At 44.0% G+C, this 27,143-nt stretch overlaps 1 protein-coding gene and 1 long non-coding RNA gene across 2 annotated transcripts in view; both read right to left on the reverse strand.

Annotated features, from left to right (window-relative positions):
- Window positions 1-27,143, reverse strand: part of LOC146640786 (NACHT, LRR and PYD domains-containing protein 12-like) — a 135,184-nt gene that overhangs the window by 87,141 nt on the left and 20,900 nt on the right. The window contains exons 5-6 of the mRNA XM_085399888.1: window positions 26,400-26,573; window positions 24,116-24,292 (exon numbers count right to left, since the gene is read on the reverse strand). Of these exons, the coding sequence (XP_085256014.1) occupies window positions 24,116-24,292; window positions 26,400-26,573 (351 nt within the window). The remainder of the gene's footprint in view (window positions 1-24,115; window positions 24,293-26,399; window positions 26,574-27,143) is intronic.
- Window positions 17,530-19,555, reverse strand: LOC146640790 (uncharacterized). Its single transcript, XR_014909886.1, has 3 exons — window positions 18,015-19,555; window positions 17,736-17,941; window positions 17,530-17,656 (listed from the first exon to the last, which is right to left on the reverse strand). It is a non-coding gene; the product is annotated as an uncharacterized LOC146640790 (long non-coding RNA).

Below are 27,143 nucleotides of genomic sequence, written 5' to 3' on the forward strand. Positions count from 1 at the left end.
TGAGCAATGCTCCACCATTTTGAGATCTGAGGCTGTCTGCATCAGTGTCCATCTCCCACGCGTGTGATCATTAAAATCATCGTTTGACTCAACCCGACCGGACCAGTGTTGTTATTGTGGTTTTTCCTCTTGTCTCCATCCCCAATATTTTGAACCATAACACACGCTATTTTAGTTTAAAATGCTTATAATGTTATGATAAATGGTAGTTTTGTTGTTACTTTTACAATATTATCCATCCTTCAGTTTCAGCGAACATGACAGTTAGCAGTGTAATAATTCCTCTGTGATAAAGAAAAATTAGGTTGTTTTCTTTTTGTGTGGGAGCTCGCACAGTGTTTCAACTTTACAGCCTTTTAATATGAAAGTCCTGTCAGTACACTTCCTTTTTACATCATTTCACACTTGCCCCGTGAAGGGCAACAGTCTGACGTCTGCTTAGCCAGGAGAGCTTCAGCTTGTTTCTTTCCGCACATCTTCCTCTTCACTTTTGGTGGCTTACAGACATGTTAACAAGCATGGACGTATCAAAACTTTGCTTGATTTTGCTGTTACCACTAGCTGTGTCCCATGATGCTGAAGGTAATACAAGGAAACTATTTTCATTATGCATTATTAATATTTTTAAATTTATAACCTCCTTGCTTTTAGTTTAAACTAAACACATTATTATGGGATTAAAAAGATGGTTTAACATTCACAAAATATAGAAACTAAAGTCCTCTCTGACACAGGCTGAATCTTGTATTTACCGTATTTTGCTGTCCCTGTTTACAGAGACTGTTGTGAAGACAGTCAGGAGAGAACACGATGTCACTCGGATTTGCAACAAGGAAAGTCAGACTACTATTGTTTTGATTATCTGTAAGATCAAAAGACAGAGGGACACAGGAGGAGAGTGTCATCTGCTGTATCGACACGGAGAGAACGTTACTCAGGAATGTGACCCCAGGTTCTCAATAACAAAAGAAAATCAGACTGCCTTTCTGGAGCTGACCAGTTTAACACCAGCTGATAGTGGGAACTACACCTGTGAGTGTACAAACACTGAAGGGACATATATTGTCCATATCAGTGTCACTGTGGAAGGTAAATGCATTTTAGTTTCTTTATTTGACACAGTTATTCAGCACTGTGTTAGCATTGTATTGACCTGCTTATGTGTTTTTTATTCTTGTAATTTGTTCATTTCTTTTCTTCTTATTTTCACTTACAGCAGTTTAAATACTCTCACTGACTCATTTATCAGGTACATCTTTGAACCGAGTTGGACCACCTTCAGCCATCAAACATGTCTTCATTTTTTGTGGCACAACAAGGCGCTAAAAACATTCCTCAAAGATTCTCAAGACATATTGAAATTACATCATCACACAGTTGCTGCAGATTCGTCAGCTGCTCTTACTTGAAGCAAACTTTCTGTTGCACCACATCCCAAAGGTGCTCTGCTGGATTGAGATCTGGTGACTGCGCAGGCCGTACATGATTTGAGCGCCGTGACATGGTGTGGTATCCTGCTGGAAGCAGCCATCAGACGATGGGTATTTTTTGGGCATAAAGACATGAATGTGGTCAGCAACAACCTTCAGGCAGGCTGTGGTGTTTAAATGATGCTCAGTGGTTACTACAGGGTCCAAAGTTTGCAAAGAAAATCCCCCACAGAGCATTACACCACCAGCAGTCTGAACTGTTAGAAATCAACTCATCGGGCAAGGCATCGTTTTTTTAGTCTTCTGTTGTCCAGACTTGCAAACTGTAGCCTCAGCTTGCTGTTGTTAGAGGACAGCAGTGATATCCAGTGTGGTCCGCTCTGCCTCAAGGTTTGATGTGTAAACAGCATTTTTACCCAGAGAATCACAGCTCACTGGATATTTTCTATTTTTCAGACCATTGTCTGTGAACAGAGATGATTGTGTGTGAAAATCCCAGCAGATCAGCAGTTTGTGAAGCACTGGGACCAGTAACATGTGCCATGTTGCTCTGTTTGAGCATTGATTTGCTGACATTTTATTATTTTATTAACCTTTATTTAACCAGGAAGATGAAGCTGACATGTGATTGACAAATGAAATGAACACTGAAATATTTGTGTTACACCCTGAACAAGTATACCTCATAAAGTGGCCAGTGAATGTATATAAGCAGTTGGACCAATTTCAGTTCATAGTAATATTCAGAAAAGATGCAAAAGAAGAAGAAGAAGACAAAAGAAAAGAGCACAGTGACAATATTTAAAGCTCTGTGGTTATAAAACTGGGGTTTCATTACTTCACTCAGAGTTTCAGTAGACGTAAACTGTGTTTGATTTGTGTTTTGATTTCCAGGAAATGAAAGTAAATGATTTTACTGACAAATGCATCTTTTCAATGATTTAGACACAAACGAGGCCCACACTTCAGCAGACAAATCTTTTTCCGTTTATCTGCCCGGTGTTGTGATCATCTTTATAACTGGAGTTATCGTGGGATTTATCTACTGGAGGAAAAGTAATGGGTGAGACTATTTTTGCTGTAGTAATTCAAAGATGATATAGATGTAGAGAAAGTAAAAGGAAACATCACATTTCAATAAGTGAGAATTCGCTGTATGTTAAACATCATGTCTAGAATGAACACTTTTTATCCTTCCAAAAATAATTATCATTATTAAGAGAGAAGATAATATAAATGTAGATGTTCTTACTTGATTTTTCTCTGTTTGAATGTGAATAGTGTTACACTAATGCTGACATCCTTTCTTATCAACGTGGCTGCTTAAGGTCAGGAACATCTGGAGTGTCTGTACCTGAAAATCCCAACGGTTTGGTGAGCAATTTATTGCTACGATCTACAGCAGCTAGTTAAAAGTTTGCCAGTAAACATAAAACATGTACATTTATTTTTTAGGATGTTAACTACTTATATAGATAATTACAGATTAGTGTTATAATACTATTAGTGCCAACTTCAGTGTCCTTTATTTTGTGAAGAAGCTCTTACAGAAATGAGCAGAAACATTAAATAATCCAGGCAACAGATGGAGAGATTTAAAGATCAATAGAGTGTGTGGGTAGACCGGGTTGAACTTGATTAATACCTAAAATATTTCACTTTTCTAAAGGATGACGATGAGCCAGATCAGCCCTATACAAACCTTCAGCAGCCATCGAGTGATTCCTACCAGACTATCATCTCAGTGAACCATCAACACGACAACAAGACACGCTCAGCAAGAAGCACAGGAACTGTGGGAGTGGATAATAAAGCTGTATGAAACATTTTAAAGTATATAAAACTTTAGGTGACATACTAATATAATAATATTCATATATTATAATAAACGTCCATCTTTTCACACTGGATAGTTGTTTCCCAGTAATGGAGACCATTCAGTCATAATACTCCAACTCAGGCTCTCAGATTTAATACAATACAAACACAATAAACTGTGGCAAACATGACTCTTTGTATCAGACTAGTTTTGTTTTTGAACAAACATCTCATCATAATTTGAACACAATGTCCATCCAGATAAACAGAGAGATCAGTCTGGCTTAAACAATGTTGGTGGTTTACCTTCTACTGTCCTTCCACTTTTATGCACTTCTATTTTAGACATAGTAAAAGTTTCAGTGTAGACACAAGAGGTGAAATAAGGAGGGTGCAAGTCTTCCTGCTTTCACTATAGTCTACCTCACACTGTCAGCCACAGTTACTTCCTCACCAGCATGACTGCACGGAAACTCTGCTTTCTCCTGCTTCTGCTTGTGGTTTTTAGCAGTGAAGGTAAATATATATAATTAAAAAAGAAAAGCTGTAAAGCCAGGTGTTTAAGAAGAAAGCTTTAGTTAGGTTAGTGAAATAATATATGTGATTGATTTTCCCACAACAACAAATATATAGAAACTATAATCCCGATTTTGTTTCATTTTAACTGGAACAATTTATAGAGACTCTTGTGAAGACAATTGGAAAGAAACCCGATTCCACTCAAATATGCAGCAAAACAACTCTGAATATTACTGTGATGATACTGTGTGAGATCAGCACAGAGAGGAGCCGAGGAGAACAGTGTCGTCTGCTCTATCGTTACGACCGAGGCTTTATTCATGGCTGTGACTCCAGGTTCACACTGATCAAAGAAAATGAGACTGTGTTTCTCCACCTGCTCAACTTAACATCTGAAGACAGTGGGAACTACACCTGTGAGTGTGGATTTCGTGGTGGATTGTATGTTCTCCATCTCAGTGTGACTGTGAGAGGTAAAAACATTTTCTATTTATACCCACACCGCAGATTCAAGGTGGATGTTTGGAACTGCGTTAACACTTTCTTTTCTGTCATACATGGTTTGAGGTCGTCATTCCCGCCTGCAGCGGATTAATGAAAGGTTTCAGTCAGGAGATGAACATCTGGAATGTTTTTAAGCTGTTCTTCTGGCTAATTTGTTTAAAATTTCATTATAAAACTGCTCCAATCACAACTTTGGTGTTATTTCATCAGTGAAATGTTTGAATGATGCAATTGTAACTCTAATGTAATGAAAAGATAAACATGTTTTCCACTTTAATATAACAGGTTAATGCAAATTTCGTGACTTTTCATGTTTTCAAAATGAAGTTTTTTTGTGTGTGTGGCAACATTCAACAGACGATGGAGATTCTTCTGGCATGAAGTTCATGCCTACAGTTCCCATCATTTCTGCTGCTGCTTCACTCATCAGTGTGGCTGTGATAACCTGTGGTTACAGCCTGAGGAGAAATCCTCGCAGGTGAAAACTTTTACTGACGCACTTAAACTCATGAAATGACCCTTTGAAATCACTTGAGCACATTACTGCATACAGCAGCCACTGTGGTGTTCAAAGTATCTCATAGGTTCTTTTAAAACACCACACATTAGTTGTAGACATAGCTAGTCTTGTTTTTGAGGTATTTTTCACCCCATGACCTCTGATGTTTTTATCCTAACAGAGAAAACAGATCAGGTCTAACTAACTTAACAGGATCTGAAACTCGCCAGATGTTTGTGAGTTTTCCATAGTTCTGTTTTACACTTAATTGTGCCGAGGCTGCAGTGCATTATGTCTGTGTTTTAAGCTGCACTTTAATTAAATGTAAATGACAGTGTAAATTGTTGTTTAGGACAAAGAGGACCGCTACATGAGCCTTCATCGGCAAAACATCGATGTCTACCAAACTATCTCCTCCGGTCGCCTTCATCATGATGCTGAGGCCACTGCATGTCACAGTCATGTACAATAATAATCAGAGATGGAGTTTTTATCCTGACTACGTGATCTATAAAACTATGATGCTAGACATGCTATCTATAAAAGACACTGACATTTTAACTTGCCAGCATCATGTGTACTGTTAGTTTGTTTTGCACTGAAAAAAGAGAAAAATATTAACGTCCAGTAAAACTTGTAATTATGTTGTGAATGAATTGCCTTAATTCATGGCTTTTAACACCATTTAATTTCTGTTTTTTATCTGGTTTGAACGTTGAAAATCCTGCCACTTGGCTCTGGGGCCTCTGCCACCATTATGGTTTTTGCTATACTGGTCCACTTGATAGTCATATTTGATGATGATTTTACTTTATTTTGAGTCATTAGAATCAGAACGGGGGTCAGGAAAGAAGAAAAAAGATAAGCTGGGGAGAAAGTTAACAGAAGAAGAGGGAAAAATAGAGAAGAAGAGAAATAGATGGAGAGGAAGAGAGAAAAAATACTGAAAATCTATTTCATCATCTGCTGAAAAACACAAGGAAAAACCAACACAGTGGGGAACCCACAGCAACAACCAATAATATGCAGTAAGTAGGCTAGTAAGTAGTAGTAAATAATAGATATTAAATGTTACTGAGCAGTAAATGGGCCCAGAGGGCCGAGACCTGAGGGCACCCCACCCGCAGCACAGGCCCAACAGAGCCAGGGGGCCGGGCCCCACCGAGCAGCCGCCCAGAGTGAGCCACTAAACACAGAGAACCACTAATGCACTGTGGGTGGGGGCACCAGCTACTGGCAGGAAGTGTGGTGGGGGGAAATAATACGTGACTATTTTTATGTGGAGTGGAATTAAACTGCCATAGAATATGCTTGTGGTGGATTTGACTCAACACAAGCGTATTGTCAAAGTGTTCTTTGGCATGCATCGAGGCAGTTTCTCAGATACTGAAGTGACTTGAGCAGAGCCAGTTGAAGCCTACTGTGCTTGAGTGGGCAGCTCAAGTTTCCACGTGGAAGGTTTAGTGAGACAAAGACAGGAAGTTAAAGCTGCTGACTAATAATCTGCAGGTTCCTGATTTGAGTCTCTGTTAAGAGGATGGTGTCTCTGAGATAATTGCTTTTGTGCATCGATAAATAAACAGGGAAATAAATGAATAGAAAAAAGCATCCGAGCGGATGTGCACCGATGGTGTGCCCACTGGTCTTAAAGTGCCTTTGCGCCCCTTACCATTTATGGAGGTCCCATTTGGGCACATTGGCATGGACCTATAGTGTACATGGATGTTGCTTTGTATTAGTTCTGGTATATTATACAACACAATAACATGATGCAGTGCTGCTGTGCACCATTTCTGCAAAGAGTGTGGTGCAAGCAAGGAAGATAAGATAACTCTTGCACAGTCATACCTAGTACAATAATACAACAAATTTGGAAACTGTCCCACCATAACACAATCATTTAGATACAATATTGGACTTTGTTTACATGTAACTGCACAAATAGAATTTAGAAATGTAATTATTGACAAGAGTGAACAACCACTTATAATGTAATCTACAGCTGTGACCAAACAGCTAGATAGAGAATCAGAAGTGTTGTGTTTTCTACAAAGTTTGCTGTTTCAGTGAGAGTCATATGTCATATCATTTCAAACAGTGGCGATCCAGAAATGTTGTACAAACGAGTAAGACTAACTACAGACTTTAGCCAAAGTTGTTAAGTTAGCTAAAGAGTTGGGATTGTGTGTAAGGCATAAATAAACCTAAAATGCAATGTTTTGGACGTTCTTTGGCACATTTCCCTACTGTAGGGGTCTCTGCAAGCATACGGGGCTCTGAGAGGGAACAAGATGACAACGAGGAATTCTACTGGAAACAGTCGATCATGTCTGTCAAAGCTGAATTCAGGGCAAACTAGGCTAAATTAGTGTTTTTAGCTAACAGCTACAGTAAGCATAAAAGTGACTGTTGGGCTATTATTTGTTAACAGGGGCGATTTTAGCCCATTTTTGGGGTGCTTTGGTTCATTTTTGGGGTGCTTTGGTTCATTTTTGGGGTGCTTTGGTTCATTTTTGGGGGTGCTTTGGTTCATTTTTGGGGTGCTTTGGTTCATTTTTGGGGTGCTTCAGCACTTACTTACTTTTTTTTGACAATATTTCCTGTTTGTGTGACACACTACTAAAAATATAAAAGGCAGAACTTGGTTGAGAGGTAACATTTTAACAACAAAAGTATCCATAATATTTTTTAATATTTTGTAATAATTTATTTGTAATAATTTATTCTGTTTCAGGAGTGTTTTTATGTATCTGTATTATATTATACAAACACATTAAAAGTGAATCTCTGTCCAAAATATGCACTCAGTTTACTTCTTACTCACTATGAGCATCATTCATTATTCTCCTCCAGTAATTAAGGTTAGGATATGTATTTTTTTTATTCCAATCCATTCTTCTTTGGCAGCATTTAAATAACCTTGATCAGAATTGATGGTTTTGTTACAGACTTTTCAAAAAAGTGTTTTGCTTTTCTTTCACAAATGTGGGATTAAATTGTTAAAAAGTACAAAACAGTGATGTCATGTTTTGTGACGAGGATCCAGGCACAGAGAGACTTGATGGATTTAATAATCTTTTGATTTAATAAAGAAATTTGCAGACTTGCACAGAGATGGTAAAATTATGATGACTGATAAAGGAGGCGAAGACAACAGACGATGAGGACAGGGAGGATGCAGGGACCGACAGAGACGGGGAAGAAGTCTCATTGTGACGAGTAAAGTGTATCTTGGCTGGCTGGGCAGCTCTCTGGGTGCTCAGCCCCCCGAAGTTCTGATCCTAGAATCCTCCCTGAATTGTGTTAATACAGTATGTCAACATGAAAGCATAACTGTACAGGGTGGGCCAGTTATATGGATACACCGTAATAACATAGGAATGGTTGGTGATGTTAAAGTCCTGTTTGTGGCACATTAGTATATGTGAGGGGGCAAACTCCTCAAGTTCGGTGGTGACCATGATGACCATTTAGAAGTCGGCCATCTGATACCAAATGATACCAAACAAGGCAAAGTAAATAATTTTTAAAGGTAAATGTAGAGGAAACATCAAAAGTTGTCACGGCTGGGGCAGCAGTCGTGTGGTGGAGTGAATGAGGACCAAGATGCAGACGGCGGTGGAGATGCGAGTGGAGATTTATTTACAGTGAAAATAACAAAGGTGAGGGAAGAAGCGAACATCAACCTAAACTGGGAAGAACTAACAGACAAAGCAGAAAACATGAGGGCAGCAGGGAAACACAGAGATGACACGAAGAAGGAAGAGAGACGTGGAGAAACACCGATGGACACGGAGACTTTTCACCTGTTCCTTTTGTTTGAAGTGGCCGAACTTGGCCACAGTAGGACGTGGTCTCCCGGTCGCAGCCCGCATGGGGCCGATGCGATGCACTCTATCAAAGGCGATGTTCTTCACCGTGTCCTCCAGCAGCTTCAGGTGGGTTTTGATGAAGTTTTTGCACTCTGAGCCTTCTTCATCACAAGATCCTGGAAGCACTGATCAATGTAATCTTGGAGAGCCTCTAAACTCTCCCCGTTGTTCTCCAGGGTGTTGGAGATGATTTAGACAAATGTTGTTAGTTAGAAGACTATTGATAAGTGTATTTGGTAATACTGAAGCTTAAAGGAATTTGTTCAATTCTAAACTACCATTCACTTTAATTTTCCGCCAAAATCTCCGGCGTCTGACGTCAGTTACAACATGAGTCGCTTACCTCTGACACTCTGAAGTCACATTGAGTTTTCCTCACTGACTGTTTTAGACAGGATTGTGGGAGCAACACAAAAAGCAGCTTCAGCTGGAAACACACAGTTTAGTGGCTTTGCTGCTCGCTTTAAGTCACAATAAACAGGAAACTCATTGTGTCTCATGTCAGAATCACTCATATACAGGACAGGAAGAGGCGGAGCTTATTTCCTGCAGGGAGAGGTTAGCAGTCTGTGTCTTTCTCATTTCTGACTCCTAAAGAGCTGAAAAACACAGGCTGTTATTGGTTTGATTTGATTTGATTGATTTTTATTGATTAGCATTCAAATATCTCAGTGAAGACAGAACAAAGATCTACCACAAAGAAAGCATGAGACAAGGCTAATCAAAAGGTATTGGCTGAAGCATTTGCTTATTACGCCAACCCTTTTAACAAAAGATCTTTTTGCATGCAGCTCCTGTACACAGGGCTCGAAGCAAATAATAAAACAAAGCAAAAACAAAACAAACAAACAAACAAAAACAACTTTCCACCTTAGATAAGTAACGACATCAATATATATATTTTTCTAATACTCTATTTTTAAACATATTTTTAAACAAGGAAAATGAATTACACCTTTTTAAATCACTGTCAGAACTATTCCACAGGTTAACTCCTCTAACAGAAACACATCTCTGCTTTATGTTTGTCCTTATTAGAAATCTGTTCCCCTTAAGTCATATTGACTCTCTCTGACTTTGAACAGCTTCTGAGTACTGGGGCAAAGCAAGTTATTTTGTGCTTTATACATTATCTGTGCCATTTTATATTCAACTAAATCATAAAATTGCAGGGTATTCAGATTAACAAACAAAATGTTAGTTGGTTCTATATAGTTTAATTGGTTTATAATTCTTATAGCTCTTTTTTGTAACTTGAAAATATGAAGAGTGTTTGTTTTATATGCATTACCCCATATCTCCAGACAGTAAGTCATATATGGAAGCAACAGAGTACAATAAAGTGTGTGTGTATAATGATTTTTTGTTCAGGACATGCTTTGTTTTATAGAGAATAGCAATGGTTTTTGACATTTTTGTTTTCACGTGGTTTATATGAGACTTCCAACTCAGCTTATCATCAATCATCACTCCAAGAAATTTATTTTCGTTCACTCTTTCAATTTCAATTCCATTAACCCTGATTTTAGATACATTTTTCATTTGTCTAGTGCCAAAAATAATCAATTTTGTTTTCTTTATATTTAACGATAACTTATTTACATCAAACCAGTTTTTTAATATATTTAACTCCTTTTCCGCTGTAGTCAGAAGCTGTTCTAGGTTTTTACCTGAGCAGTACAGAGTGGTATCATCAGCAAACAATACACATTTTAACAGTTTGGAAACACTACATATGTCATTTATATATAATATAAATAATTTAGGGCCCAGCACAGAGCCCTGAGGAACACCACAAGTTACCTTCAACTGCTTAGATTTTACATTATTGAATTCGACATATTGATATCTTTCATCCAGGTAACTTTTCATCCACTTGTATGCTATCCCTCTTATGCCATATCTCTCTAGTTTATTCATTAATATAGAATGATCGATTGTATCAAATGCCTTTTTTAAGTCTATAAAAACACCAACAATATATTCCTTATTATCTATAGCATTAGATATCCCTTCAACAAGTTCCATCACTGCCATCGAAGTGGACCTTTTCACTCTAAAGCCATATTAGTTATCACTTAGGAGATTATGCTTCTCAATATATTTATCAAGTCTATTAACAAATAACTTTTCTAAAATTTTTGAGAACTGTGGGAGTAGTGATATTGGCCTGTAATTGGTAAACTGACATCTCTCTCCGTTTTTATGGATTGGAATAACTTTTGCTATTTTCATTTGTGAGGGAAACACACCAGTTTGAAAGGACAGATTACAAATGTATGCGAAAGGTTGCACTATATATTCTATAATACTTTTAACTAATATCATGTCAATACCAAAACAGTCAGTGGACTTTTTATTTTTAAATGTCTTCACAATGTTAATTATTTCATTGGGGAATAAATCACGCCTGAGCTCTACCCACTTCGAGTCCAGAGAGTTTTATTCACACAGCGCTGGAAAGAGAAGCTGACCAGGGGTTACATTGGTGCCGTGAGCCGTCAATCGAGTGTTTGGACGGTGGACTCCTCTCAGCAACGTGGGCCAGTTTCAGCGCTGCACGTTTGATTCATTGTTGTTCTTTCTGACACATTTAAAAAAAAAAAAAAAAAAAAGGAGCATATATAGCATTTTTGTTCTATTCTAGTTGTTGTGATGGACATCACAGAGGAGGGATCGAGTACTCCTAATGTTGTTGGTAGGGGTAGGGGGTTGTTATGTTCCCCTTTGCGTTTGCGTTATGACACTCCTGTTAGTGGGCGTGGTTTTGTTAGGGGGGATAGTCAGGGGATCCCAGGGCCCCAGTCCAGTGAAGGGGTTGTTGTCCCCCCTCCTAGCCCTGTGTCACACACGTCTCAGAACAACAGTTCACCTTCTCCTAACCCAGATACTATTGCCACGGAGATTGTGAGTCAGATGGGGGATGTGATCCAACTGGTTGGTCAGAGAGTAGCGCAGAGTATCTTAACCCAGCTCAGCCCGTCTGCTAGTACCCCCTTACCTGCACCCACGGCCACACCTTTCCATGCTGTGTCATCTACATCTGCTGTTGATGCTGCGCCGGTGCAGTTTGTGTCCCACAGGAAGCTTAAGGACCCACCATGCTTCAGAGGGGATGGTTCTGATCTCATTTCTGTGAGAGAGTGGGAGGATCTGATGAGAGCCTTTATAAAGCTGGGGAGTCTGAGACCTGAAGAACAGGCTGAGGAGATTCTTGTTCATTTGAGAGGCAAGGCTAAGGATGTGGTCCAGGTTGGCATTAGAAACAGTGTCGTAGATGTCACACGTGATCCTGAGGCTATTTTTGGAATCCTGAGGAGACACTTTGACTCTGCTCAGTGCTCACCTCTTCCACTGGCAGACTTCTACACCACTCTCCCAGAGAAAGGCGAAAGTGCATTCGATTACTGGCTTAGGCTGCACCGTGCTGTTGATCTTGCTGTTGAGCGCCTGAAGGAACGAGGACAGGCATTGGGTAGCCCCAGCACTGAGGTCACCCGAATGTTCATCAAAAACTGTCCCTCCCCTGAGCTTGCCATGATCTTTAGATCAAAGACAATTGATAAATGGACAGCCAATGAGGTCCAGGAAATCCTGTGTGAGTCCCACTCTGGAGGAACGTTGATGTCACGGCGACGGATGGCCGGTACTGAATAGGACTCAGGTGCAGAAACCCAGAGCGGAGACAGTAGATGATTTAACAGTTTATTACGGTTAAGTGCAAGGGGGAAAAAAAGGGAAACGTGGCAAAGACAGAAAATGACGAGACGTGGAGCCTTGGTGTGGCGTGCCCAGGGGAACGTGGCTAGGGCGAGGGAACGAGGCCTGAGAAGTGGAACGGAGCTGAGTGGGGAACAGTCACACTGAGGGGAGAGGATATAGGAGTTAGGCAGGTAGTGAAGGCAGCTCAGAAGTGGCCAGTATAAGAGCAGCAATTCTTACTTGCAGTTAGGGACCTGGAGTGTTTGAGAGGGGGATGATGAAGATCCAGGGGAGGCTGAGTGGCGTGGAAAGGCTGACCTGAGATCCGGGGCTCCAGATGGAGTGTGATGGCAGGAGGGCAGGCAGGTGAGGCACAGAGGGATTTCCAAAATGATCACTAGGTATCCCGAGTCCGGAGGTGGAGTGAGCCAGGGTGGGTACAGCAACTGTAGTACAAAAGAGTCTTTGTTAGTAAGATAAATCACAGCGAGAATTTGAAACACAAGACCTGTTACCAACATGGGTTGATGACGAACTGGCAGTGAGTGAACATCGATGTGTGGTTTAAATCCCTCTGGCTTGATAGCCTGCAATAGGCTCCAGGTGTGCAGGAGCTGGAGTTGGCCCTGCCCAGGGGCGGATCCCAGGTCAGTTCAGGAGCCTAATGGAAACTCCAGCCACCCACCGTAGACCATGACAGTACCCCCCCCTCAAGGGACGCCACCCGGCGGCCGACCGGTCCCCAGCCCGCGACGTGACCTGAAAAAATCAGAGACAAGAGCAGGATCAAGGATAAACGAGCGAGGAACCCAGGCACGTTCCTCAGGCCCATACCCCTCCCAGTCCACCAAAAACTGGCGACCCCGACCACGGCGACGGACGTCAACGATCCGCTGAACCGTATAGGCCGGATGACCATCGATGAGCCGGGCGGGCGGAGGGGGGTCGGAAGGCGGGCACAGCACACTGGACAGCACAGGCCTGACTTGGGAAACATGAAAAACCGGGTGAATCCGCAGACTGGGAGGAAGCTCGAGCTTCACAGCAGAGGGCGAGATGACCGAGTGGATGACATACGGCCCAATAAACCGAGGAGCCAGCTTGCGGGAGGAAACTTTAAGGGGAACATCCTTAGCCGACAGCCACACCTTCTGTCCTGGAGCGTACCGAGGAGCTGGCGACCGTAGACGATCTGCATAGCGGCAGTGGCGGGCAGCAGCTTTCTTCAGTGCCTCCTGGGTCCGAGTCCAGACGCGGCGGCAGCGCTGGAGATGGTGCTGGACGGAAGGCACAGCCAAATCAGCCTCGTCCTCAGGGAAGAGGGGAGGCTGATAGCCCAGGGACGCTTCAAATGGAGAGAGACCAGTGGATGCGGAAACATGAGAATTGTGCGCATACTCCACCCATGGGAGATGTGCTGACCAGGTAGCCGGGTTATGGGAAACCATGCAGCGGAGCATGGACTCCAGCTCTTGGTTGAGCCTCTCAGTCTGCCCGTTGGTTTGAGGGTGGTAACCAGAACTGAGGTTGGCTCGAGCACCCAGGGCAGAGCAGAAAGATTTCCAAACCTGGGATGTAAACTGAGGTCCCCTGTCAGAAGTGACCTCGGCAGGAATCCCGTGGAGTTTGAAGACGTGGTCAACCATCAGTCTTGCAGTTTCCGTGGCAGTGGGTAGTTTCTCCAGGGCAACGAAGTGAGCTGCTTTTGAAAACCTGTCGATCACAGAGAGTATCACTGTTTTACCTGCTGACCTAGGCAGTCCAGTGACAAAGTCCAGGGAAATGTGGGACCAAGGACGAGAAGGTACGGCTAGAGGTTGTAGAAGACCGGATGGTCGCTGATTTCGGGTCTTGTTCCTGGCGCACACGTCACAGGCAGAGACGTAGTCCCGCACATCATGTTCCAGAGTTGCCCACCAGAAGTGACGACGTAGTAGTGCGATGGTGCGGCCGATTCCAGGATGGCAGGAAAACCGGGAGGTATGAGCCCACTTAATTACAGCCGAACGGGTTGCTGTGGGAATGAAGCGGCGGCCCGGAGGACCTGTGCCAGGGTCTGGTTCATCCAGTAAAGCACGCTGGATGGATTCCTCTATGTCCCAGGATAAAAACGCTACGCGGCAGGAGGCAGGAAGCACAGGAGCTGGTTCGGTGGGTTCAGCGTCTGGGTCGTAAAGACGAGACAGGGCATCAGCCTTGGCGTTCTTGGAACCTGGACGGAAAGAGATGGCAAACTTGAAGCGATCAAAGAACAGAGACCAACGGGCCTGGCGGGCGTTTAGACGCTTAGCTGTTTTGAGGTAAGTAAGGTTTTTATGATCTGTGAAGATGGTGAATGGGTGTTCAGCGCCTTCCAATAGGTGACGCCACTCTTCCAGGGCTAACTTAATAGCCAGCAACTCTCTGTCTCCTACATCATAGTTGCGTTCAGCTGACGAGAGTCGACGTGAAAAAAAGGCACATGGGTGTAACTTGGCCTTGGAACCTGAATGCTGTGAAAGGACTGCTCCGACGCCGACGTCGGACGCGTCTACCTCTAGAACAAATGGCTTGGAGTGATCTGGGTGACACAATACTGGAGCTGAAGTAAATAGGCGCTTGAGCCTACTGAATGCTACCTCAGCTTCAGGTGTCCAGATGAACTGTCTTTTGGTGGATGTGAGTGTAGTGAGAGGAGTGGCTACCTGGCTGTAGTTGCGAATAAACCTCCGGTAGAAATTGGCAAAGCCGAGGAAACGTTGTAGGTGCTTGCGTGACGTGGGCGTGGGCCACTCCAGGATCGTGCGGATCTTGGCTGGATCAGTCTTCACCTGCCCTCCTGCAAGTATATAGCCAAGAAAAGTGACAGATTGTGCATGAAACTCACATTTCTCGGCTTTGACGTAAAGTCGGTTTTCCAGGAGGCGTTGGAGGACTGCTCGGACGTGGACATGGTGTTCCTGGGGGGTCTTGGAGAAAATGAGTATGTCATCAAGATAAACAAAGACAAACTGGTTCAGGAAATCACGGAGCACGTCGTTGACCAGGTTCTGAAAGACAGCGGGGGCATTGGTTAACCCAAACGGCATGACCAAATACTCAAAATGACCTAGGGGCGTATTAAAAGCCGTTTTCCATTCGTCCCCCTCCCTGATGCGGACAAGGTGGTAGGCATTGCGGAGATCCAGTTTGGTGAATACGGTGACTTCATGGAGGGGTTCGAAGGCTGAGCTGATAAGGGGTAAAGGATATTTGTTTTTAATGGTGATGTCGTTTAACCCTCTGTAGTCTATGCATGGACGGAGTGATTTATCCTTCTTTTCCACAAAAAAGAAGCCGGCGGCCACTGGAGAGGAGGATGGGCGGATGATACCTGCAGCTAATGACTCGTGGATGTACTTTTCCATGGACTCTCTTTCTGGTCTGGAGATGTTGAATAGCCGGCTAGAGGGAAGCGGAGCACCAGGTAGAAGGTCGATAGCGCAGTCATAAGGCCTGTGGGGTGGTAAGGACGACGCTTTGTCTTTACTGAAAACTTCCTGGAGGTCATGGTACTCAGGTGGGACGAGTGTGAGGTCAACCGGATCAACGCCTGAGGTGTTAGTGTCAGGGGCACCCGGCGGTAGGGCAGACTTGAGGCAGTGGGCTAGACAAAAAGGGCTCCAACTAGCGATTTTACTTCCAGACCAGTCTATATGAGGGTTGTGTTTCTGTAGCCAGGGGTAGCCTAGGATGAGTGGTGAATCAGGAGAAGAGAAGGTGAATAAGGTAATGGCTTCATGGTGGTTTCCAGAGGTGACGAGGGTTACGGGGCCAGCCTGATGGGTTATCTGAGAGAATATTTGCTCGTTTAATGCGGTAACAGGGATGGGAGGATCGAGAGTCTTGAGTGGCAAATGAAGGCGTCTAGCGAGAGCTAAATCTATTAAATTTTGCTCTGCTCCGGAATCAACGAGAGCATGGAGGGGGTGAGAAACCTTATTTAGACACAGGGTGACTGGTAGAATTAACCGGGGTTTGGAACTGAAAGAGGATCCGCCCACCTGTATCCCCGAAATTACCGGCGGGCGGAGCCTTTTGGCCGAACCGAACACTGCGCTAACCTATGCTCCACTGAGCCACAGTAAAAACACGCGCCCGACCGAAGCCGTCGTTCTCGCTCCTCTGGTGTGAGACGAGAGCGGCCGATTAGCATAGGCTCCGGAGCGGCGTCCGTTTCCACGGAAACGGGAGCGGATGTTGACACCGGACGTGACGGTGGAGGAAGTGAAAACGTACGAGGCGCAGGTTTACGATGTTTCTGGTTCTTTTCTGCCTCCCTTTCTCTCAGGCGATTATCTATCCGAAGGGAAAGGGAGACCAAGTCTTCAAAGGATTCGGGCTCATCGCGGGAAGCGAGCTGGTCTTTGAGCTCGTCGTTTAAGGCGCGACGGAACACTCCCCGAAGGGCATGATCGGGCCAATTGGCCTCGGCGGCTGCGGTACGGAAGTCGATAATGAACTCAGCGACACTCCGGCTCCCCTGTTGCAACCCGAGCAACCTTTCATCAGAACTACCCTCCGATACTGGGTGAGTAAAGGTCTTTTTAAACTCGCACAGAAAATCATCAAACGAGCAGGTTGGGAGCGGGTGAGCCGACAGGTACGCCTCGGCCCATAACAGCGCCTTGCCCTGTAGCTTAGCCACCAGATATGCTACCCGAGCTGATTCGCTAGTAAATGAACGGGGTGAATGCGTGAACGCGAGAGAACATTTCAGTAGAAAGGCCGTACAGCGGCCCCGCTCCCCAGAGTACGGCTCGGGTTCTGGGAATGCAGCATCGCGAAACACGGAGCCCGAAGGGGTCGGAGCTGGGGAAGACTGGGGAGGTTCTGCCACGGGCGCAGGGGACGCGGAGGATGGGCCTGGAGGAGGGGAAAGAGCCGACTGAATCTCCTGCAGGGAAGCTAAGATCCTAGCCTGGGTCTCGCCTATGGTTTGACACCGGGTGTCGAGAACCTGCAACGCTTGCTCATGAGCCCCTAAAATGGCTCCCTGCTTGGAGACTGCTGCACGTACTGGGTCTGCTGAGTCCATTTGTTGGCCAGTTCGTACTGTCACGGCGACGGATGGCCGGTACTGAATAGGACTCAGGTGCAGAAACCCAGAGCGGAGACAGTAGATGATTTAACAGTTTATTACGGTTAAGTGCAAGGGGGGGAAAAAGGGAAACGTGGCAAAGACAGAAAATGACGAGACGTGGAGCCTTGGTGTGGCGTGCCCAGGGGAACGTGGCTAGGGCGAGGGAACGAGGCCTGAGAAGTGGAACGGAGCTGAGTGGGGAACAGTCACACTGAGGGGAGAGGATATAGGAGTTAGGCAGGTAGTGAAGGCAGCTCAGAAGTGGCCAGTATAAGAGCAGCAATTCTTACTTGCAGTTAGGGACCTGGAGTGTTTGAGAGGGGGATGATGAAGATCCAGGGGAGGCTGAGTGGCGTGGAAAGGCTGACCTGAGATCCGGGGCTCCAGATGGAGTGTGATGGCAGGAGGGCAGGCAGGTGAGGCACAGAGGGATTTCCAAAATGATCACTAGGTATCCCGAGTCCGGAGGTGGAGTGAGCCAGGGTGGGTACAGCAACTGTAGTACAAAAGAGTCTTTGTTAGTAAGATAAATCACAGCGAGAATTTGAAACACAAGACCTGTTACCAACATGGGTTGATGACGAACTGGCAGTGAGTGAACATCGATGTGTGGTTTAAATCCCTCTGGCTTGATAGCCTGCAATAGGCTCCAGGTGTGCAGGAGCTGGAGTTGGCCCTGCCCAGGGGCGGATCCCAGGTCAGTTCAGGAGCCTAATGGAAACTCCAGCCACCCACCGTAGACCATGACAGTTGAACTCAAGCAGCACGACAGCCGAGAGAGTTGCAGTGAATGCGCAGCAGATATCAACAGCGTTGCCTGTCCAGCCAACAGAGAAGCACATTCAGCCACAGTCGACAGATTCAGCTACTTTGGAGCGGCTCATAGGCATGCTTGAGAAGGTTCTGCTGCAAAGATCCTTTCAGCCTGGTTTGACCACGCGGCCTAACTCCAGACGTTCCAGGATTGAGGGCCTACATGATAAGCCCTGCTCCGTCTGTCATGATATGTCTCACACAGCTTTCATGCACTGCCGAGATCACAAACTCTGTTTTCTGTGCCACTCAAATGACCACACCAGGCGTGCCTGTCCTGGATCCTCGTCGTCTTCTGCCCCTCGACGGTCGGAAAACTAGTTGATCCACATTTGAGGGAGGAAAGTGTGGATCATCTGAGTGACTCTCCCACTTGCGACAGCGATGACCTGGGATCCATGTATGAATCTCTGTGCTCCACTTCGCCACCTGGTACGACAGTTGTCTTCCAAATGACGCAAAGAATTAAGAAATCTGACAATTTGTTTTATACGACTGTGGGGACTGTGGGCGGAGTTTCACTGAGAGCCATGATCGACAGTGGCTCTATGTCGTGCTCTATTAGTGAGGCTACTGCTACGCGGCTTTTACAGTCCTGCCCTGATCTGAAGCTCGAACCAGCTAATGACATTGTTGTTGTTGGTGCTGGGGGTCACCAGTTCCAACCTAAAGCAGTTTGTGATTTGGAAGTGACTCTTTATGGTTTCAAGCTGCTCATCCCCATGCTGGTTATTCCAGGCCAAAGTGACGACATGATTATTGGCAGTAACGCTATTAAGTCGTTGATTCATGTAATGAAGAATACGGATGAGTATTGGAGGCTTGTATCTATCTCAGGTGATGTCACCAATGATGACTGTAGACAGTTTTTATCCATGCTTTCCAATGTTGAGCGTTGGCGAGGAGGGGCGGTGCCTGATAAGATTGGCACAGTGAAGTTGAGACAGCGTGTTACGCTGGAACCCTTTCAGGAACACCTTGTGTGGGGTAAATTACCTCCCTCTTCACCTCTATCAGCAGGCTGCACTGTTATTGTTGAGCCTACACAGTCTAATACTGAAGCTTAAAGGAATTTGTTGAAAGGAAGAGGCGGAGCTTATTTCCTGCAGGGAGAGGTTAGCAGTCTGTGTCTTTCTCATTTCTGACTCCTAAAGAGCTGAAAAACACAGGCTGTTATTGGCTGGCTGACACTGGGATTAATGTCCTTGAAGCCAGCAGTCTTTAATGTCCAGGTTCAGAACGGGCAGGTGAAAAACAGTCCTTTATGTCCTCTGATGTTCAATAAACTGTCCTGATTACTGAGGGAGCAGAGAAAGTGTCTCCATCACTCACCACAGCTGGATGCTCTGAAATCCTGGAATCCAGCTGTGGAGAGGAGCGCCGGCGGCGTGGACGCAGTTTAGTAATCAGGGAACGGGAGAGGAGGGAAACACAGCTGGGACCAATTACACACACGAGACAGGAAACAGTAACACAGGACTGTCAAAGTAAAACAGGAAATATAACACAGAGTCCAAAGTAAGGAGACGTGGGACACAGTGAAGACACAGAAACAGAAACCAGAACTATAATCACAAAACAAACTCAGAAACATAAAGAGTGAATCAGCTGATTCAGTGTTTGTGACAAAAACATGGATCCTGGTTAATAACTTTTATTTGTTTGTTTCTGTATTATTTTGTGTATCGTTCTTATGAGCTGTTGTTTTGTCAGTGAAATATTATTTCATTGTTTTAAGCTTTTTGTTGACTTTGAAGTGCTTAAGTTGATATTTTTGAACATTTAATTTGTTCGATTATTGTCGAGTCGATAAAACTGTCAAACGCACAGCTGCTTCCAGCACGGCCGGAGGAGAGGTGGCCGAGCAGACGCACAACACACACAGCTCACAGGTTTGCATTTCTAGATATTGCAGATGTTGCAGAAATTGAGAGTAAAGAACTCAGAGATCCAGCGCTGTCTCCTGCCCCTTATTTATACACCACAACACAACGACAGGCGTAACTCACACAAACGGGTAACATGAGGCTCAGATGCTTTGGACGTGTTCACATATACTGGACACAGAATGATGAAGATGGAGCTGCAGGAAGGAGGAAAAGAGGAAAAACACAGAAAAGATTCACAGATGTGGTGAAAAAGGACACGACAGCTTCTGTTTGTTAGTTTGGTTTTTCTTTATTTGGTAAAGATTCAGAAATAAAGAGAAGATCACATGTTTGAATATTATATTAACGTTCTGTAATTACAACAAGTTGTAAAATCTTTCCAGAGTGAGACAGAGACTGTGCAGAGACTGTAGAAGGACAGAGCAGCAGCAGAGCAGTCCAGATACACTGATGATCCTCTGTCAGATCCAGAGGGACACACAGGGCTGATGCTGGACTCTACATTGTGTCTGACAGTGGAGCTGTTCTCAGAGCAGTTCACTCTGCAGCACTGACAGTCATCTGCACTTCATTCCTCTGTCAGTCACTGCTGGATGAAGCTCTCCTCTCCACCTCCCAGTAACATGGCCCAGTCAGAGCGTCTCTACACACAAGCTGCTGCTGCTTCAACCTCTCTGGATCATCAGGACACAGCTGCTCCTCTCTCAGCACACACACCGTCCTGTTTACCATCATCACCTCCACCTGCAGAGAGAAGGAGGAAGGGCAGAGGAGATAAACGAGTGTTTCCAGAGACTCTTCATCAGCTGTCAGTCAGTGATGCAGCACATCCAGTATAAAGAGCAGCAGGGACGTCAGTGCTGGGACTGTACTAGGACTCATTGTTGCTTCACTTTTTCTAATCTTTGGATTTTTATTGAAGTTGCTGAAAATGTTTTTCCCTCCTAGTTTGAGTTTGGACTTTCATTCATTAGAAGAACCTTGGTGTGTCCACTCTGAGCTCTGTAGGAACCCCAACAACAAGCCCAACAATCCAGATGGACGGTTCCAGCTGTTAACTGGAGGAATTCCATCCAAACATCTGCTCTCACTAAATTCTTCCTCACCTACAGACTGTGTTCTTCAGTGCTTTAAACTTGGAAATCAATGCAGTCATTGGTCTGCGTGCTGCTTTGTTCAGAGAGCTGATTGGCTGTTGACAGTGTTTGATCAGAGCGTGTCAGCCGTTACTATGGTGACCATAAAGGTGAGAAACAGGAAGTGTTTGTGTCCAATCCTGAAGCCTGTCACCGTTCTCCTCTCACAGCTTCACTGAGAAGCTGCAGCTTTACAGGAAACACTGGATCTTTGTTTCATACTGACTGTGTTTAGTACAATACTGCTGACAGCACCACCCACTCACTCCATCACTCTACTGACCCCAGAGTCTCCAGTCTGTAGTCTGGACTCTGCTGAAGATCAGACAGCTGCTTCACATCTGGATCCTTCAGGTTGTTTCCCCACAGGTCCAGCACTCTCAGATGGGAGGGGTTGGACTTCAGTGCTGCTGCCAGATAATCACAGCTGATCTTTGACAAACCACAGTCCCTCAATCTGTATAAAGAATGAAAGATGTAAGTTTATTAGACAAAGTGCTTGAAATCATTCAGTGTTTCATCATCTGTTCAGAGCTGAAGAAGGTTCAGAATGTAGAAGTTTAGAAAATGGAAACTCCAAACAGCTGAAGCCAACAGGAAGCAGCTTCAAACAGGAAACTGTGCAGAGTTTCAGACTATATGTCCTGATGCAGCCAGTTGGATTTTGGAGATTTGAATCTCTGTTCTGTGACTAAGTCCTTGAATCATTTCTTCCAGTTGGTCCAACAAGACAGACTAAGTATTGGACATGTGTTGTGGCTCCATCAGGGGAGCTTCTAAATGTGATGTGATGGCCCCTCTGGGTCTGTCAGGTCACAGCACTGAAGAGAGCTCAAACTGGGCACACAGCTGTTCCAGTCTGGACCAAAGACTCTATACTGGGACTGAGGGACTGCTTTGACTGCACCCACTGGGACTTTTGAAAGGCTCATGTTCTCACTTAGATCATCGATTTCTACTGACATTTCTTTCTGGGAAAAATGGGGATTACTTTGGAAACAGGAAGTATTTTCCCCAATAAGCAGCCCTGGATTAGTAAATCACTCCAACATGTTCTCAGGCAGAACAAGCTGTCTTGTTATGAGGGAGAGAAGAAAAAGATTGAGGCACAGAAACCTGTTGAAAGAGAGATAAAGCAGCTAAAATCAGGTGTAAAAGTAAAGCAGAGGATGAGCTGAATAAAGGACACTCAAGGCTGGCTTGGAAAGGAATGAAGTCCATGGTGGGGATGCAGAACAAGGAGCAAAGATGAATGTGATGCTGAATCAGCAGAAGACTTGGACTCATTTGATTCCAGCTTTGATATCATTGATTTCAATGAAGAGCTTTGTGATTGTAGCAAAGGGCTGGTAGCTCTGAGAGTCCCACTGATGAGGTGTTTGTGTGGAAATCTCTTAGTGGGACCAAAGAGAGAAAAAGCCCTGGTCCTGATGCTGTGGGAGGGAAATGATTGAAGTGTGCTGTGAGGAACTGACTGGGAGATTTTCACACATTTTCCAGTCCTCCTTGGAACAACAGGAAGTTCCCAGCATATGGAAACAAAGGTTAAGTGTCCTATGGCACTCAGTGATGATGGTGCTGTGGCCCCACCACCTCCACCTCTTTGTAAAGGAACTAACTGTAATCTGAAGCTTCAAATGGAACTAAGACTTCCTCCACTAGGTGGCAGTGTCTGATGAGAAAGTGTTAGTGGAGCTGGCCTGGAGTCAGAAACAGGAAGATGCAGGATTTGGGCTGAAATGGGCAAAAGTGGTTAGCACTAGTGCCTTAGAGCAAGAAGGTTGTAGGTTGAAGCTTGTTGGTCAGCTGGGCCTTTCTGTGGAGGTTGGATGTTCTCCCACAGTCCAATGAAATGCTGCTTAGGTTCATTGGTGCTTCTAAATTGGCTGTAGGTGTGGATGTGAGAGAGTGCTTCTCTGTCGCTCTCTGTTGGCCCTGTGATGGACTGCTCACCTGTGCAGGTGGACCACGCCTCTTGCCCTATGACAGCTAGGGCACAGGCTGCAGCCCTGTGAGCCTAAGCTGAATAAACAGTTAGCAAAAATGATCCATAGATGGCCTGAAATCCCCCAGTTAGCAGTTTGGTAGATAGCTATGACATGCTAATCCCATCCAGCAGCTGTATTCTACCTGTAAGCTGATCCCTGCTGAGCCAAAGCACTTTTTCATATACAAATTACAACCTTTAATAGAAACCTATTGGTCAGCATCTTATTAGCCTGCTGTTAGCTTCATTCCACAGAAAACTGAGAGAAACTAACAGAGTTGATAAAGAATAAAGAGAAATGTGCTGATTTAAAGCCTTTGAAGTGCTTCAGATGATCTCTGTCCACTTCTGTCCACTCATTCATTCATGTAAGCTTTCTAATGCAGCTTTGATCTTCACAGTCTGCTTGATGAAACTCATTCTAACCCTGAATGTCAGAGTGTTCCTGCTTCTCTTTCCCATCATTCATGCTGGCAGTGGAGGAGATTTGGATGTTGGACTGTGTTTTGGATGATGTGTGTATGTTTGTGTTGGACTGCCGTCTGTAAAGCAAATGCACATTTTGCTTTGGATTTCAGTGTCAGACAGACTTTAAGGTGCAATGAAGAGTTTGAGAGTTTCACAGTGAATTTTCCAGTGGAGGATTTTTCTTCTTCTTTGAAGGTTTGAAATGTGAACATTGTTCTGCTGCAGTCAATGGACTAAACCAGAGAAGAAGAAAACAGACTTTACCATGAAGATCCTCAGTGTGGATCAGTATAATATCAGCCTGATGTCTGCAGTTTAGTGTCAGCACAACTTTCACATCATATTCATCTCAGCACAACTAAAACATGCTGACTGACCCCAGAGTTTCAAGTTTACATCCTGGACTCTCCAGGAAACCACACAGATGCTTCACTCCTGGATCCTGCAGCTTGTTGTTGAAGCTCAGGACCAGCTGTCTCAGATGGGAGGGGTTGGACTTCAGTGCTGCTGCCAGATAATCACAGCTGATCTCTGACAAACCACAGCCCACCAATCTGTATAAAGAATGAAAGATGTAAGTTTATTAGACAAAGTGCTTGAAATCATTCAGTGTTTCATCATCTGTTCAGAGCTGAAGAAGGTTCAGAATGTAGAAGTTTAGAAAATGGAAACTCCAAACAGCTGAAGCCAACAGGAAGCAGCTTCAAACAAACACAACAAGAGAAAAAACTCTGAATGTTTCACATTAAAGTCGTACATTTCTCATAAAAACAGGACAAAGACTTGAAAAAGTCGTGTTTTTCCTTCCAGGAACCACATGGCTTCACTTTTAAAGGTGAAGTGTGACAGAAATGGACATATTTGAAGTCCAACACCTTTTTCCAGTCACATTATTAAAGCAGACAAACTACAAGCTCATTTTCATTCCAACAAGTCATCTTCTGACCTGGACTAACAACACTGGTCTCTATGTGCAGCTGGCTGTGAGACCAGTGCTCAGGGAGCGTCTACAAAGTGCAACACTGAAAGAACATCACACACTCATTTGCTTCCAGCACTTTCACACAAACATCTACTGTCATTATTGTCACCAAACTCTGTGGATCCTTTATTGCAAATTCAAATGGGATCAAATGGTCAGACAAAAGAGGGTTATGAGGAAATATGATGAAATGTTGTGTATTAGCAGCAACTTATTGAATCTTTTTCCTCAGAAACCAAACAAAATGATTGACAAACATGTTTTTACAAACTCAGTGTTGGACTTGGATCAGCAGGATAAGCTGATGTTTAAAGGCATTTGAGTCTCGCTGTATGAGAGTCCAGTTCTTACTCAATATTTATGGATGATGTTCTTTCAGTGTTGCACTTTGTAGACGCTCCCTGAGCCTCACAGCCAGCTGCACATGGACCAGCTGACATTACCCAGCATTAGAGGCGGCTGTAAAAAATTCATGTTCCCATTTAAATGGTTTTAATTTGAATAAAACGATGTTGATTCATTCAATCCTGAATCGATGTTTAATATAAATGTATTTTGCCAGAATCTCAGCTTAAAGCTCACAAACTATTTCAACAAGCAGCAAACAGCTAAAACAGTAAATGAGAGCAGCTAAACACACAAAGATGGAAACACAGAGCGTGGATCGTTCACTCGACGGCACGTACACGGACACGCCGTCGGGGCTGAAAGTGGACAGCTCACAGATCCTGAAGCTGCAGGTTTCATCTGTCTCCAACCAAAACTGAGTGAAGCAGCAGCAAAAGAAGATCCAAACTCTGCTTCACGTTTGATAAATATGCTCATGAATTCTCTCTGACTTTGGCTGTTCCTGCCTGCACAGCTCTCTCTCTCTCAGTGTACTCCAAGAACAGCTTCAAACATCTGTTTCTGCATCATTCACTGTTTATTAGCCACCAGTCTGCTGTTGTGTTCAGTGCTGTCGGCCTCTGACAGTAAAGCCTCATTTCTGCTGTTCCATGGAAACTTTTTAAAATGATGACAGATTACAAACTCTCAGCTGTGTCTGTAATCAAACCTCTGTAACTTTGCTTCACTTCAGCAGCATCAGCTCATGTTCACATGTTGCTTCATGGTTTGCTTCAGTTTTTGATCGACTGCAGAATATTTTGAAGGTTATCTGCTATAAAAAGCCAGAAGAGGAAAATCTGCTTCATGTGTTTCTGTTTGATCCTCAGTGACTTTGACACAAAGGCCTCTGCTGTGATGATCACACCTCTGATCAAGTCTCACAGTGTCACAACTGATAAATGATCAGAGTTAGAATATTTCTGACTGTCTGCTGTGTGCCGTGACCTTTGACCTGCTAAAGACAGTCAGCTGTGGATTATTCATTGTTGAGTCTGATACTTAGAACTGTGAGGAAGAAGCTACACAGTTAATCAGGGTCCCCTCTCTCTGAATCAGGAAAGGTGGGCAGGCCGCGTGTGGGCCGCGGGCCATACGTTGAGTATCACTGTTTGAAATGTGAACATTGTTCTGCTGCAGTCAATGGACTAAACCAGAGAAGAAGAAAACAGACTTTACCATGAAGATCCTCAGTGTGGATCAGTATAATATCAGCCTGATGTCTGCAGTTTAGTGTCAGCACAACTTTCACATCATATTCATCTCAGCACAACTAAAACATGCTGACTGACCTCAGAGTTTCAAGTTTACATCCTGGACTCTCCAGGAAACCACACAGATGCTTCACTCCTGGATCCTGCAGGTTGTTTCCCCACAGGTCCAGCTCTCTCAGATGGGAGGGGTTGGACTTCAGTGCTGCTGCCAGATAATCACAGCTGATCTCTGACAAACCACAGCTCCACAATCTGTATAAAGAATGAAAGATGTAAGTTTATTAGACAAAGAGCTTGAAATCATTCAGTGTTTCATCATCTGTTCAGAGCTGAAGAAGGTTCAGAATGTAGAAGTTTAGAAAATGGAAACTCCAAACAGCTGAAGCCAACAGGAAGCAGCTTCAAACAAACACAACAAGAGAAAAACTGAATGTTTCACATTAAAGTCGTACATTTCTCATAAAAACAGGACAAAGACTTGAAAAAGTCGTGTTTTTCCTTCCAGGAACCACATGGCTTCACTTTTAAAGGTGAAGTGTGAAAGAAATGGACATATTGAAATCAATGATATCAAAGCTGGAATCAAATGAGTCCAAGTCTTCTGCTGATTCAGCAGAAGACTTGGACTCATTAGGACTCATTACCTAATCAAACCTCTGTAACTTTACTTCACTTCAGCAGCATCAGCTCATGTTCACATGTTGATTCATGGTTTTCATGGTTGATTCACCTCATTTTTAAAAAAATGACCTCTGACAGGAAAGTCTCATTTCTTTTTTCTTTTTTTTCTTTTTTTTTTTTTTTTCTTTTTTTTTTTGGGCC

The sequence above is a fragment of the Rhamphochromis longiceps genome, unplaced genomic scaffold (assembly GCF_057381845.1).
Source record: "Rhamphochromis longiceps isolate RC_006_pf unplaced genomic scaffold, R_longiceps_female_GT1.1 unmapped_scaffold_1, whole genome shotgun sequence".
Lineage (NCBI taxonomy): Eukaryota > Metazoa > Chordata > Actinopteri > Cichliformes > Cichlidae > Rhamphochromis > Rhamphochromis longiceps.